The sequence below is a fragment of the Carassius gibelio genome, chromosome B12, assembly GCF_023724105.1.
Source record: "Carassius gibelio isolate Cgi1373 ecotype wild population from Czech Republic chromosome B12, carGib1.2-hapl.c, whole genome shotgun sequence".
Classification (NCBI taxonomy): domain Eukaryota; kingdom Metazoa; phylum Chordata; class Actinopteri; order Cypriniformes; family Cyprinidae; genus Carassius; species Carassius gibelio.
The window spans coordinates 4,064,142-4,076,828 of record NC_068407.1 but is presented as its reverse complement, the minus strand read 5'-3'; the positions used below and the strand labels follow the sequence as shown (position 1 = coordinate 4,076,828).

General features: G+C 34.8%; 2 protein-coding genes across 5 annotated transcripts in view; both read left to right on the top strand.

The window, feature by feature from the left end:
* The window catches only part of LOC127969212 (protein tweety homolog 2-like), a 43,225-nt gene extending 38,790 nt beyond the window's left edge, over window positions 1-4,435 (top strand). For 2 of the 4 annotated variants that reach the window (XM_052571026.1, XM_052571029.1), the window contains exons 11-15: window positions 97-239; window positions 588-761; window positions 1,025-1,103; window positions 1,896-1,922; window positions 2,491-4,435. In XM_052571026.1, the coding sequence (XP_052426986.1) occupies window positions 97-239; window positions 588-761; window positions 1,025-1,103; window positions 1,896-1,922; window positions 2,491-2,571 (504 nt within the window). In that variant the 3' untranslated portion in view covers window positions 2,572-4,435. The remainder of the gene's footprint in view (window positions 1-96; window positions 240-587; window positions 762-1,024; window positions 1,104-1,895; window positions 1,923-2,490) is intronic. The other 2 variants (XM_052571027.1, XM_052571028.1) reach the window with 1 other exon arrangement.
* A 5,399-nt stretch (window positions 4,436-9,834) lies between these two features.
* The window catches only part of LOC127969210 (kinesin-like protein KIF19), a 44,839-nt gene continuing 41,986 nt past the window's right edge, over window positions 9,835-12,687 (top strand). The window contains exons 1-2 of the mRNA XM_052571017.1: window positions 9,835-10,191; window positions 11,758-11,838. Of these exons, the coding sequence (XP_052426977.1) occupies window positions 10,153-10,191; window positions 11,758-11,838 (120 nt within the window). The 5' untranslated portion in view covers window positions 9,835-10,152. The remainder of the gene's footprint in view (window positions 10,192-11,757; window positions 11,839-12,687) is intronic.

Sequence of the window (12,687 nt, the reverse complement as noted above, 5' to 3'; positions counted from 1 at the left end):
CACCTGCTTCTGTCTAATGTGATGCTGTGAGATTAGTGAGATTTTAGCAATTTGTTAAATGCATCTAAATCTCTTGTGGGATGTTTGTGTTTTCAGGACTACCTGGACGCTCTGATAGGTGTGTGTTATGACGGTGTGGAGGGGTTACTGTATCTCGCTCTGTTCTCTCTCCTGGCGGCCTGTGCCTTCTCTGTCATGCTGTGTGCCATCCCGAGAGCGTGGCGACAGATTGCCAACAGGTACAGTACACACACACAGAATGCATTAAGATCACTTGCATTGACTATAGTGCACATAACTATAATCAAACATCCATAAAATAAGCTCTTTTGGAGTAAATTGAGTATTACAGACAGGTCTGTTAAAGCCTTTGCATAAAGACAGCATGCCGAAACCTGTAACATGTCATTACAAGCATGCCCTGAAGGTGCTTGCAGAGTTTCTGTACAGCATTACCTACTAGTCAAAAGATATGAAAAACAGTTTGACCAAGATTCATGAGATTGTTTAGATTCTGTATGGCATGCCGAGTCACGCTGTACATAGTTTTCATACAGTATAAACAATGCTTCTGTTTCTTTCCATAGAGATAGAGATTACGATGACATTGATGACGGGGACCCATTTAACCCTCAGACCCGACGAATGATGTCCCACCATTCAGAGCAGGGCAACATGCACAGCTTCTGCAGCTACAGTAGCAGCATGGGCAGCCAGACCAGCCTGCACCCTCCAACACAGACTGTGACCAACGCACCCCCGTCAGTCAACCTTACACACCATTTATTCCTTTCATGTTCTGTGATTTCCTGCTTTGAGATCGATGTGTCTGAATTTTGTGTGACAGTGCAATTCAATAACTTTTGGATCTAAAAGAGAGGAGATGTTGAATGATTTTCCTTTCTTGAGGAACATTAGATAAAGTTCACTTACTTTATTATTTCAGAAAGATTTCCTTTTTCACTCTGTCTTGAACTCTCGGCCTCATTTTCTCTTTTGATTGATCACTGTCTTGTTTTGACAGGAACCAGTCTGCGCTGTTTGGAGGAAACCCGCGCTATGAGAACGTGCCTCTGATCGGGAGGGGATCTCCTCCTCCTTCGGTGCGTTGGGCTCCAGAGGCCAAGCCCTTCTCATGACCCACACATACACTACACTCATGTTGATACAATGACTAATTCATACCAAAGATTAACCAGTTTCACAATCATTTTAAGGGTCAACATGAAATCAAAATTGGCCATATGCACACTTATGTTCAAAAGTATGTACTTTATTTAAAGAAATTAATACTCTCATTCAGAATTTATTTCTATTTCAAATAAAAACTGTTCCTGTACACAAAAGAAAAGATGTAATAGTTTCCACAAAATATATATATATATATATATATATATATATTAAGCAGCACAATGCTTTATGAGCATCAAAATATATGACAGCAGATTCCTGAAGGATCATTTTACTTCTATAATGGCTAAAAAAATGTATTTAATAATATATTATTGCTTAAATAAATGTTGTGTTGAATAATTTATACTTCTTTCAAAAACATAAAAAGACCCAACACCCACTTTTTAACAGTAGTGTACTTTCTTAGTATTTATTCTTGTGCATAATTCATCTGTGCTCATCATAACAAAAATGAAGCTTAATGGCAAAAATCTGAGTAAACTGGCTAAATTTCAATTTCATGCTGACGTCAAACTCTTGCTATGATTATTTCTACCCTTAAACTTCTATTTGTCCTTTGATGGCCAGTGGCTTTCTAAGGTCTTCTGCTAATAGCTTCTTTTACGTTTTTTCTTTGTTTGTTCGTATGTTTCTCTGTTTGTATGTTTCTGTTCTTATTTTTCTTCCTTATTTTAACCCAAACAATAAAATTCGTTTTGGAGCTTTACTCTCAGCCATATAGAAACCGCGTAAGTTGTTGTATGATTACAGTATTATTGTCCCAGTCCCTTTGTTCTTTGATCTTTTTAATTCATCCCTTGTTTTGTTTTGTTGTTTTTTTTCCCATGCGTTTGAATAAAATCCACTGTGGGTGATATTTTTCCCTGTTTCACTCCTGGCATGGATCCTCATAGACATACCTGCATACAATATGTTGTATGTTAGACACAGAAGAGCTGTGTAGAGCACGCCCCCTGTTGGTAGGAGGTCAGAATGCATTTACAAGAGCATTTTGCTGTCGGATTGTAGTGGCCACTAGCATGCCTTACAAACCCTTTTGTTAGCTAACAACTTTTTACAGGTTTAGACTGAGTAAATTCTAGAATTTTCGTTTTCTTACAGTCTAGCTAAAATAACCTGCCTTGGCGTCATCATCAGCAAACTTGTAGTCCACACCAAACACAAACAGTGTAGTTCATTTTCATCTCACTCTTGAAAAATGTTTCTTTCTTTTTTTTTTTTTTTTTTTTTTGCTTGCAAATTCTTAGCAATGTATATATTGTCAGTCTGTGACTTCTGTGTGGATGTTTTTCACAGTACTCTCCAACCATGAGAGCCACCTACCTCTCCATGACCGAAGACCAGATCAGACACTTCGGGGGGGATTTCCGAGCGTAGACTTGATCTGTTGTCCTCTGGTCTTCACACGCTGGACATAAGGAAAACTCTCACGAAAGCATGCGTGCGCGCCCATCTCAAAGGAGCTCAGTCTGAAAGTTGAACACCATTCTAAGAGCACTCAATGTGTGTCCGTCAATTATTCTGATGGTGCAAAGCTTCTTTTCCATCACTACTGACAGATTTTTTTATGAGGTGCTGAAATATCCTCTCCCTAATAATCATTTTTATTTGTATTTTTACACCGTATTTTTCATCAAACAGACTGTTGGTCTTTCTTCTCTATTGCCTTTTCAACTGCAGAAACTGTTCGACGTGGGTAACCACAATTATTTTGGATCCACTTTATATTAAATGTCTTTTCACTACTACAGTACGTACTAACATTTAAAGTGACGTGACAGTATGGTGTATGGAGTATGGTGACCCATACTCAGAATTTGTTCTCTGCATTTAACCCATCCAAAGTGCACACACAAAGCAGTGAACACACACACCATGAACACACACACAGAGCAGTGGGCAGCCATCCATGCCGCGGCGTCCGAGGAGCAGTTGGGGGTTCAGTGCCTTGCTCAAGGGCACCTCAGTCGTGGTATTGCCGGACCGAGAATCAAACCCACAACCTTAGGGTTAGGAGTCAAACTCTCTAATCACTATGCCACGACTTCCCCAAATTAAGAATTTGATGCACTGGACTTCTTGTGTACATACATGGCTTTACATATATATGTGTGTGTGTGTGTGTGTGTGTGTGTGTGTGTGGGTAATCTATTGCATAAATTACACTCTTAACCTTTAAAACGAACCATACCATAAAACCTGTCCCTCACCTTAACTGCATCCAATTCCAATAGCAAGTGTTACAATACAAACTGAACACAAACAGTGTTTTTAGTATTATTTATTATTATAATACTTATTATAACAAAAATAAATGATGCACTATTACATGCAAGTAACCCTAAGACAAAACCTAATTCTTAGTGCAGGTAGTTAATTAATATTACTCAGTACCTAAAGGTACAAATACACTGTAACAAGGACACCTTAAAATGAAGTGTGAACCTTTTTCTGATATATATACAATATGAAAATTGTTTTGAATTAATTTTAGTTAACAAGAACAACACTGACACAAACAATTGATTGAAGTACATAGTAGGTATAGACAACTAATATAAATATAGTGGGACCACTATTTTTTAGGCATAGAAATTTAGCTTTTTTTTTTCTTACCAGAGTACATGACCTTATAAAGGTTATCTATTTGCCATTTTAAAGATTGTGTACATATAAGTGCGGACACTGGTTGAAGTATTAATATTCTGTGTACTGGACATTTAGTCCTGCAGTGTACAGCATTGCTAGCATCATCATAGTAGGTTTGCTAGATAATTTTCTAAGCGGTTGCTCATGAAAAGGTATCTTAATTTTTTAGCAGTGTGCAGTGTGGACTTAATGGACATGTCATCATTTTATATGATGGCTAACTGTACAGATACTAATGCATCTTCTGATTTTGAAGTGAAGCCTCTTCTGTTTTCTTAATGTGTTTTGTGCCAAGAATGGAAGCATGTTTTGTGCCTCTAAAGCCTTTGTTTTCTTTCCCTCTCCCTTTGATTGATTGATTGATTGACTTTTACCTCATTTCTAGCAGACACGAATGAGGAGTTATTTTGCTTGGAACTTAAAATCGCAGATCTTCTCATATCAACTCGAGAGAGCACTGAGCCAATCTCTTCCCGTGATACAAATGCATATGCTTTGTATTAACCTGTTGACCAGCTGTACATAACATGTATGATAATCATTGTTGTCTGATTATTTTCAGTATGTTATTTGATAAAATCAGCTACTTGGACAGATGCTTGCACGGTGTGTTCTCATTTGAGATTTATGGTCACATCCATTTGGTTTATTGCATAGACTGTTTTTAATATTAAAAAAAAAAAAAAACTGATTTTAATACTTTGGGTGCACAAAAGCACTGTTGTAGACACTGCTTGATTTTGGTCTATTTTAGAGGATATATATATATATTTACATAACATTTACATTAACATTTATTCATTTAGCAGACGCTTTTATCCAAAGCAACTTACAAATGAGGACAGTGGAAGCAATAAAACAAAAAACTAAAAGAGCAATGATATATAAGTGCTATAACAAGCATGGGCTTTTAAAATAATATGATAAATAAAAACAAAACAGATAGAATTAAAAAAATAGAGCAAGCTAGTGTTAGAGGTCTTCACACACACACACACACAATTGCATAATAAATGAAAACAAAATAAAATACAAAAAGATTAGAAAGGTAGTTAATTTTTTAAAGAATATAATTTTAATAATGAGTGTTAAAGTTAGAGGGTCAAATAAAAAAAGAGATGGGTTTTAAGCCGATTCTTGAAGACACTTTTCTGTCGAAATCACAAACAAAATCATAAAACAACTTTTGTTATTCGAAATCACGAAAAAAGTAAAGTCGTCATAACGCTAAAACAACTTTTATGTAGAGATCACAAGTCTAGAAATCCACACAACTCCATTATTTTTGTGAATTCAAAATCAGGCTACATTTATACTGATATAGTTACACATATACCTACTATATATATATATATATATATATAGTATATTTATATATAAATATTATAAAACCATTTTGAATTTAATTAAGATCTATGAGTGTAACTGTTATTTCTGAAAGTAACATTCATGTACAGACACTAAACTTATCTAGCTGGGCATGTTTTTACACATGGGGTTTGTTGTCACAATGACAATGCTGCCACAAAACACTATTTTTGACTATGCAACAAAATGTAACAATTATGAAACTACAGAAATATAAAATTATTTTGGCCAAGTGTTAATCTGTATAAATTACATGACAATTTAACCTGAACAGCCACCACCTGATAATTCTAATTCTGTGAAAACCGTTACTTTATGGTTAAGATCTACTATTTTAACTGTATACGGAGGTATATATCTACACAATGTGTTTGTTATATCACGCACACCCAAGAGCTATCGCAGAAATACGATGATTTCTCATATGATGGTTTCAGTTTGAAAGAGAGAGAATATGATTGAATGAATGTTGAAAGTAATTTAATTTAACCTTCGTATATTTATTTTATAATTCATGAAAAAAAAAAAAAGTGCATTATGAGTGTTGATATATGGCGCCCTCTACTGGCGCCATATATAAGCAAAAAATATATGTATATAGGAATCAAACTCTCTAACCACTAGGCCACGACTGGTTACATCCTTACACAATCCTATTTTAACATGTATTACCTTTAGCTTAAATGGAGATTGTGCTCATGTACGCAAAGCAGAGCAGTGAGTTTGGATGCCAGTGTAACTTTTCCGACTGTTCAGAGCTGCATGTGGACATTCTGCCAGACATGTCCCTCGCTGCAAGCTTCACAGAAAGAGAGATCTCTGTAATGTGACAGTTCAGTATGCCGAGGAAATGTCCGAGCCTGAGCTGAGACCAGCATTAAAACTGAAACAAAACCTGCATCTCCACTTTTATGTCTTGAGTAGAACCCAAAAGTTTCACACAGTTTTGTTGGGGGAAGCTACAGAGGACAAACGGGTGGGCTCTCGGTCACTTAATCATGTTCTATTCCAACAAGCAAAACACATATGACCATCTGAACTCTTTTAGTGGTGTAATTAGATTAGCCTCAGTCGCTTTTTAGTTCTTAATAAAATATGGTTAATGGGAAAAAAGTACCTTTGACCTTGTCTGAATAGCATTTGCCAGATAAAACAGATGTGGCTCTTTGTAAATTCTAATGACTAGACTAATAGTCTATGGCACTGAATGCAAAGATGAAATGAGTATGTGCTTTGAAATGGCATCTGTAAATGTATTTGTGTAAATGCACATTAATAACCTTGAGTTTTTTGTAAAAATTTTGCATGACCATTTTGTTATTTAACCCATTATCAGCATTTGGGGACACTTGTAAAGGCAGCCAGTCGGTAGAGATGTCCACCATCGATCACAGCCATAGAGATCCTGTCTACAACTAATTCTCACTACCATTATAAGTTTATATTCAGCAAAGACAATAAAGACTTTTGCATTGTTACAATATAGTTATCACTTAGTTTCAATAGTTTCATTTTAAGTAATGCAGCTGTTCTTTTGTACTTTCTATTCATCAAAGAATCCTTAGAAAAAATAATTAAATAGAATCATATCAAGCTGCAAAATTTTTTTCAACATTGATAATAATATGTTTCTTGAACACAAAATCTGCATACTAGAATGATTTCTGAATCGATCATGTGACACTGAAGACTGAAAAATTCAACTTTGCATCACAGTAATAAATTATATCTTAATATGTGTGACCCTGGACCACAAAACCAGTTATAAAGGTCTTTTTTTCTTCTTCTTTTTTTAACTAAGATTAATATATCATCATCATCAATGTATGGATTGTTAGGATTGCACAATATTTGGCTGAGATACAACTATTTGAAAATCTGGAATCTGAGGTTGCAAAACCATCTAAATATTGAGAAAATCATCTTTAAAGCTGTCCAAATTAAGTCATTAGCAATGCATGTTACCATTTAAGTTTTAAATATATTTATGGTAGGACATTTACAAAATATCTTCATGGAACATAATCTTTTCTTGCTACAAATGTACTCATGCTACATATGACTGGTTTTGTGGTCAAGGGTCACATTTATTGAAATAGAAAACCGTTTTTTTTTATATAGCTATATAATATTACAGCATTTAATGTATTTTTGATCAAATAAATGCAACCTTGAGAATAAGAGGCTTCTAAAAATATTTTTAAAAAATGGTATTTGGTGCACATGTGCCAGTATTTCTAATCTGTTTTTGCAGGTAAGACATGGCCCATCTGTTAGATGTCTGTTGGAGTTCAGTCAGACCCTCGGTTTTCTTCACGGTAAAGATAGACAGCACCTTGGACATGTGGGACATCTTGTTTAAACAGAACGACCCAACGCTCAGCCTTAAAGTTGGTGCTTAATGTCTATTTCTTGTACGGAAACCATCTCATAGTCCCATATCACAGTGTTGTGTATTTTAAGAAATAGTGACAATGCCACAATAAATGTGTGTGTGTTTTTTTTTCTCACAGGTTTGTGATGAAGCCCTGTATAGCATCTGAGTGCAAGATAATGGGATGTGACCACAAAACCAGACACAAGGGTAAATGTATATTTTTTTTATTTATTGAGATTTATACATCATCTGAAAGCTGAATAAATAAGCTTTCTTTAGATGTATAGTTTATAGGACAACATTTGGCTGAAATACAACAATGAAAAAAGTAAATAAAAAATGCAAAGAAATAAAAGCAAAATATTGAGAAAATCGCCTGCAAAGTTGTCCAAACTAAGTCCTTAGCAACACATCTAATCAAAAATTAAGTTTTTATATATTTATATTAGGAAATTGACAAAATATCTTAATGGAGCATGATCTTTACTTAATGTTCTAATGATTTTTGGCATAAAAGAAGAATTGATCATCTTGCCCATACAATGTATTGTTGTTTATTTCTACAAATATACCTGTGCTACTTATGACAGGTTTTGTGGTCCAGGGTCACATATGTCGATATCTAATAGGGGTGGGAATCACCAGAGCCCTCACGATACGATATTATTATGATACTTGTGTCATAATACAATATCATTGCCATTTTAAATATATTGCGATATTCTGCGACATAATGCAATTCATCACCTTTTTCAAACTTCAAATCTAATATGCACAATAAATATTTCTACTTATTATCAACATTGTAAACAGTTGAGTTTGCATCACATTTTTGTTGAAGCCGTGATACTTTTCCTTTAAGATTCTTTGATTCTAAATGCCTTTACTTTTGATCAGTTTAATAAAAACAAACATCTGGCTAATCTTAACATTTTGTACATTGAATACAAAGTAATTTACACAATAAAAAGACACAATATTGTATATGACGTCTAAAATCTTTAATCAAGGTTTTTTTGTCACATTAAATTGCCCCCTTTGTTGAGCTTAAACAAATTACACCCCATGTTTGGACTGTTGCTCCAACAAGATAAGGGTCCCGGGCTCTATATATAACCCTGACAGCTGGGGTGAAAAAGCTCTATTGTGAAAAAAAATCAATAAAGTCTATTTCGCCAGTACCCAGAATGCTTTGTGCTCCACTGTGATCGGTGAGGATGCATTTGAGCTTACGTGAGCATCAGAAGTGTATCGCTGTAGGCTTTTCTTCTCAAAGGCTCATGTGATTAATGGTTTTGGCCTTTTCAAGGACCGAAGTTATTTGGAAATAAAGAGGGGGTTTATAATTAGGTTTGTTTTATGTGTCTCACATGATTTCTAGGCAGCTAATTGGATAAAAAAAAAAGTAATTTGGTTGGTCTCATAGTTTTTGATCTGTCTTTTGTGTGTGTGTGTGGGTGTGTGTGTGTGTGTGTGAAAGGTGTGTGTGAAGAGAAAGATTTCCAGGAGCACAAAACTAATGGTATATTGTCCTTTAAAAGAAGAAAACTCCATAAAGCTGCCTTGAAAAAATGTGTATTATGAAAAGTGCAATACAAATAAACTTAACTTGGCTTTTTCAGGAATGTGCATTAAGAAAGGAAACTGGTGATTTCATGTTGACTTTAAGGACAAAATGCAGCTGGATACTTATTGTTTGAGTTATATCATGTCTAAATTAATAAAACACATTAAGCATTTTTATTTGATTAATGTGAGATAATTGCAATTAATCTAGCAGTTGTCAGTCTTTTGTTAATTTTTCGTATTCTCAAAATAGCATCAGATGATGTTGTCTGAAATGGAATTGTGAAACTGGTAGTGACTATTGGTAATAAAATCTAATGAACAGTTTAGTCTGTTCATTAAAATACTGGTATTGTGTAAATAGGTCAATAACATGACAATTAAATCAAGTTCTTTAAAAAAAAATTGCAGAAAATGAGCAGACCTCTGATTGTATTATTAATACCTTTTTCAGTAAATAAAATATGTATTTGTTTGTTTGTAATTTGAGGGGCATGCGAACATCATGGGTTTCCATTGAGACAAAGGCTAAAATAAAATAAATAATTAAAAATAAAGAAAAATTTTTAAGTAACACATTTATATACACGGTATAGAAATTGGAGGAAGAAATCTGCAGTACAGTTGTTGACCAGCAGGTTTCGCTGCTGCCTCTGAATTTCTGTCCACCTGAGTGAAGGAGCATCAGCGGCGGTGAGTGACGCGTCTCGTGACTGCTCATCTCTAAGGACATCACAAACACAACACACTCACGCACGGTTTACTGTGGGTGGAGAAACACACACCCTCAGAACATGGACCTGACGGACTTCACTGGCGTTGAAGAAACGCTCGCGACCCACGTTTGACCGTTCAGCGTGTTTTAAAATCTAGAGAGAGAGAAGCGCAGGTGGATTGTTGCGTGAATCATGACCGCGCGGCGTCTGCTGTGCTCTCTTCACGCGACACGCGTGTTTTAGCTGACAAATAGCAGTGAAAACGTCCCGCAAACCATTACGATGAAGGACACTGGGGAATCAAAGGATCATCAGCTGACAGTACGTGAAGTCCAGTAACTTATTATTTACCTGCACTTGAGTTTGTAGACTGTCTTCAGCCAGACATGTGTATACTGTATATCTATGTAGATTAAAGACTGTGTAGCTATACATATTTTTTCGTGTGTATCATTAAATGTATATCTTATATTCTAACAACATCTTGTAGTTGTAGATTTTGTTTCAACCAATAATAATAATAATATATGTATAATGTTAGATATAGTGGCCTATATATACATTTATGCTTTCTGATGCGCTTGTAGAGTTACAGTATATATTTACAATGTGTGCATATACACAGTATGTGTATTATGAGATATAGTTCGCTCATGTTTTATCTGCATGTCTTGTATCTTTACAGTTTTCTTAAAGACTGTATGCAATCAATAACTTTGCATAACGCTTTTTATGTGTGTGTGGGTAGTTCACACGTTATTTGGTGGACATTCTAAACTTCATCTTAACTTTATTATAAGCTGTATTTTTATCTTTCTGTTTATAATTATGAATGCAGTTCCTATGAGCTTATATTGAGAGACTGAAGTGTTTATATTTTTTAAAACAAATTTCTTACATTGCAGAACAATTTAAAATGATCCAAAATACATTAATACATTATATATGATCAGTTATATAACCCATGAAATCTAAATATGGACATCAATAAATATGTGTGTGTGTGTGTATATATATATATATATATATATATATATATATATATATTAACAATAAATAAATATGCATCAACTATACATGTGTGCATACCGTATAGAAATGTCAGAGTTTCGACTGTTTAGCTAATAACTTTATATGGAAATATGTGATAGAAATACACAAGTTAATGCAAACAAGTGGATTTGATTTACTTCTATAGTCACATTTCATTCACTGACATCTTGTATACTTAAAACCCCTGGACAGATTTCAGTCTGACAGTCTAAACATGTTATATTTAGATTCTCTGGGAGCTTAATACCTGTTTTCTAGTGATCTTTTGCCCTCCTCTCAATAATTCACAGCAGCAGTTTAAGTTCCTTTTCTCTTCTTCCACTGTAATACATCATTACTGTGCTTTAGCTAATGTAAATGTGAGTTAGTCACGTACCTTTGTAAGCCAGTTTGATGATGATAATAAAAAATTGCTCTGTAAATCTGTGGCCCATATTTAGGTGGAGACATTTGCAGTGACTTTATCTGGGTGTTGGCTGTGAGCAACATAACAGAACTGGTCTTTCCGCTTCCAGTTAACATATTAAATGATGGCATTTGTTGCTCTACAAGAAATAACAGCCTCCAGCTATAATATTCATACTGCATAATTAAATACTTAGATTGTAGACCGTGACCCGTCAGTGTTTATTTCAGCACAAGAAACTTTGGTTGTGTGCAAAATCGATTTCTCCTGCAAACTCATATGGAAATGTCCTTGAAATACAAATTACTGCAAGCATTTGTACCATTTGGTATATTATTATTCGATTCAGTGGAATGCATGCTTTTTAAAAAATAGTTTAGGGTTCAAATACTTTTTGAAACCAGTGCATTACCTTTACTGTTTTGCAGGTGGCCCTGCGGATTCGGCCATTAAGTGATGCTGAACTGGAGGAAGGAGCCACTATTATAGCCCACAAAGTGGATGACCAGGTCAGACCAAACAGATGTGTCAGTCTGTGTGTGTGTGTGTATGTGTGCGTGGCACAGAGCCAGCACTACATGTTACTATTTCTACTCAATGAAGAATATATTTGAATAACTGCCTCAAAAAGACGACTGCGTGCTCTCATTGTTCCTTGCTCTGACCTTGTGTAATTTGTATTGACTACTTTTTGTGTACTCTTGTGTAGGCTCGCTGTTGTTTTCAGTCTAGGCACTAAGCAGGTGACTCAGGCCATTACAATCAGCCAGGTTCTGAATAAAGCATTACTTTTAATTACTTTGAGTCCAGCGCTCCTTCTGTTTAGAGAAAAATGCTTAAACTAGTAACAGGCATGCATGTTTTTTTAGGTCAAGTGGTCTCTTCCAGTACAAGTGGGTGGTTACTGGCCAGAGTGAGATGCAAAGGGGTCCAGATTTTATTACTCAAAAGACTGATACTCTGATACTATGGAAGCCTGTAAAATAAGTTTTAAAAGATAGTTGTGACTTTTCTCTCAGAATAAAAATTCTGAGTTTTTCACAATTCAGATCCCCCCCCCCCCCAATAATTATATTATTTATATAATTCATAATTGCAAAATATCAACTTAGAATTGTAATTCTGAGGGGGAAAAAGTTGAGCGTCAAAAAATAAGCTCCCAGTTCTGAGAAGAAAAGTTGGAATTGTGCGATATAAACTAACAATTGAGAGACAAAGTCAGAATTGTTGACTTTTTACTCAATTACTTTACTTTTTATTTTATTAAAAAAAGTTTTTTTTTTGTAAACTCAAATTTGCTTATATCTCACAATGAAAATAAAAAAATGTGCATGTCGCGAATATGATTCCATACAATA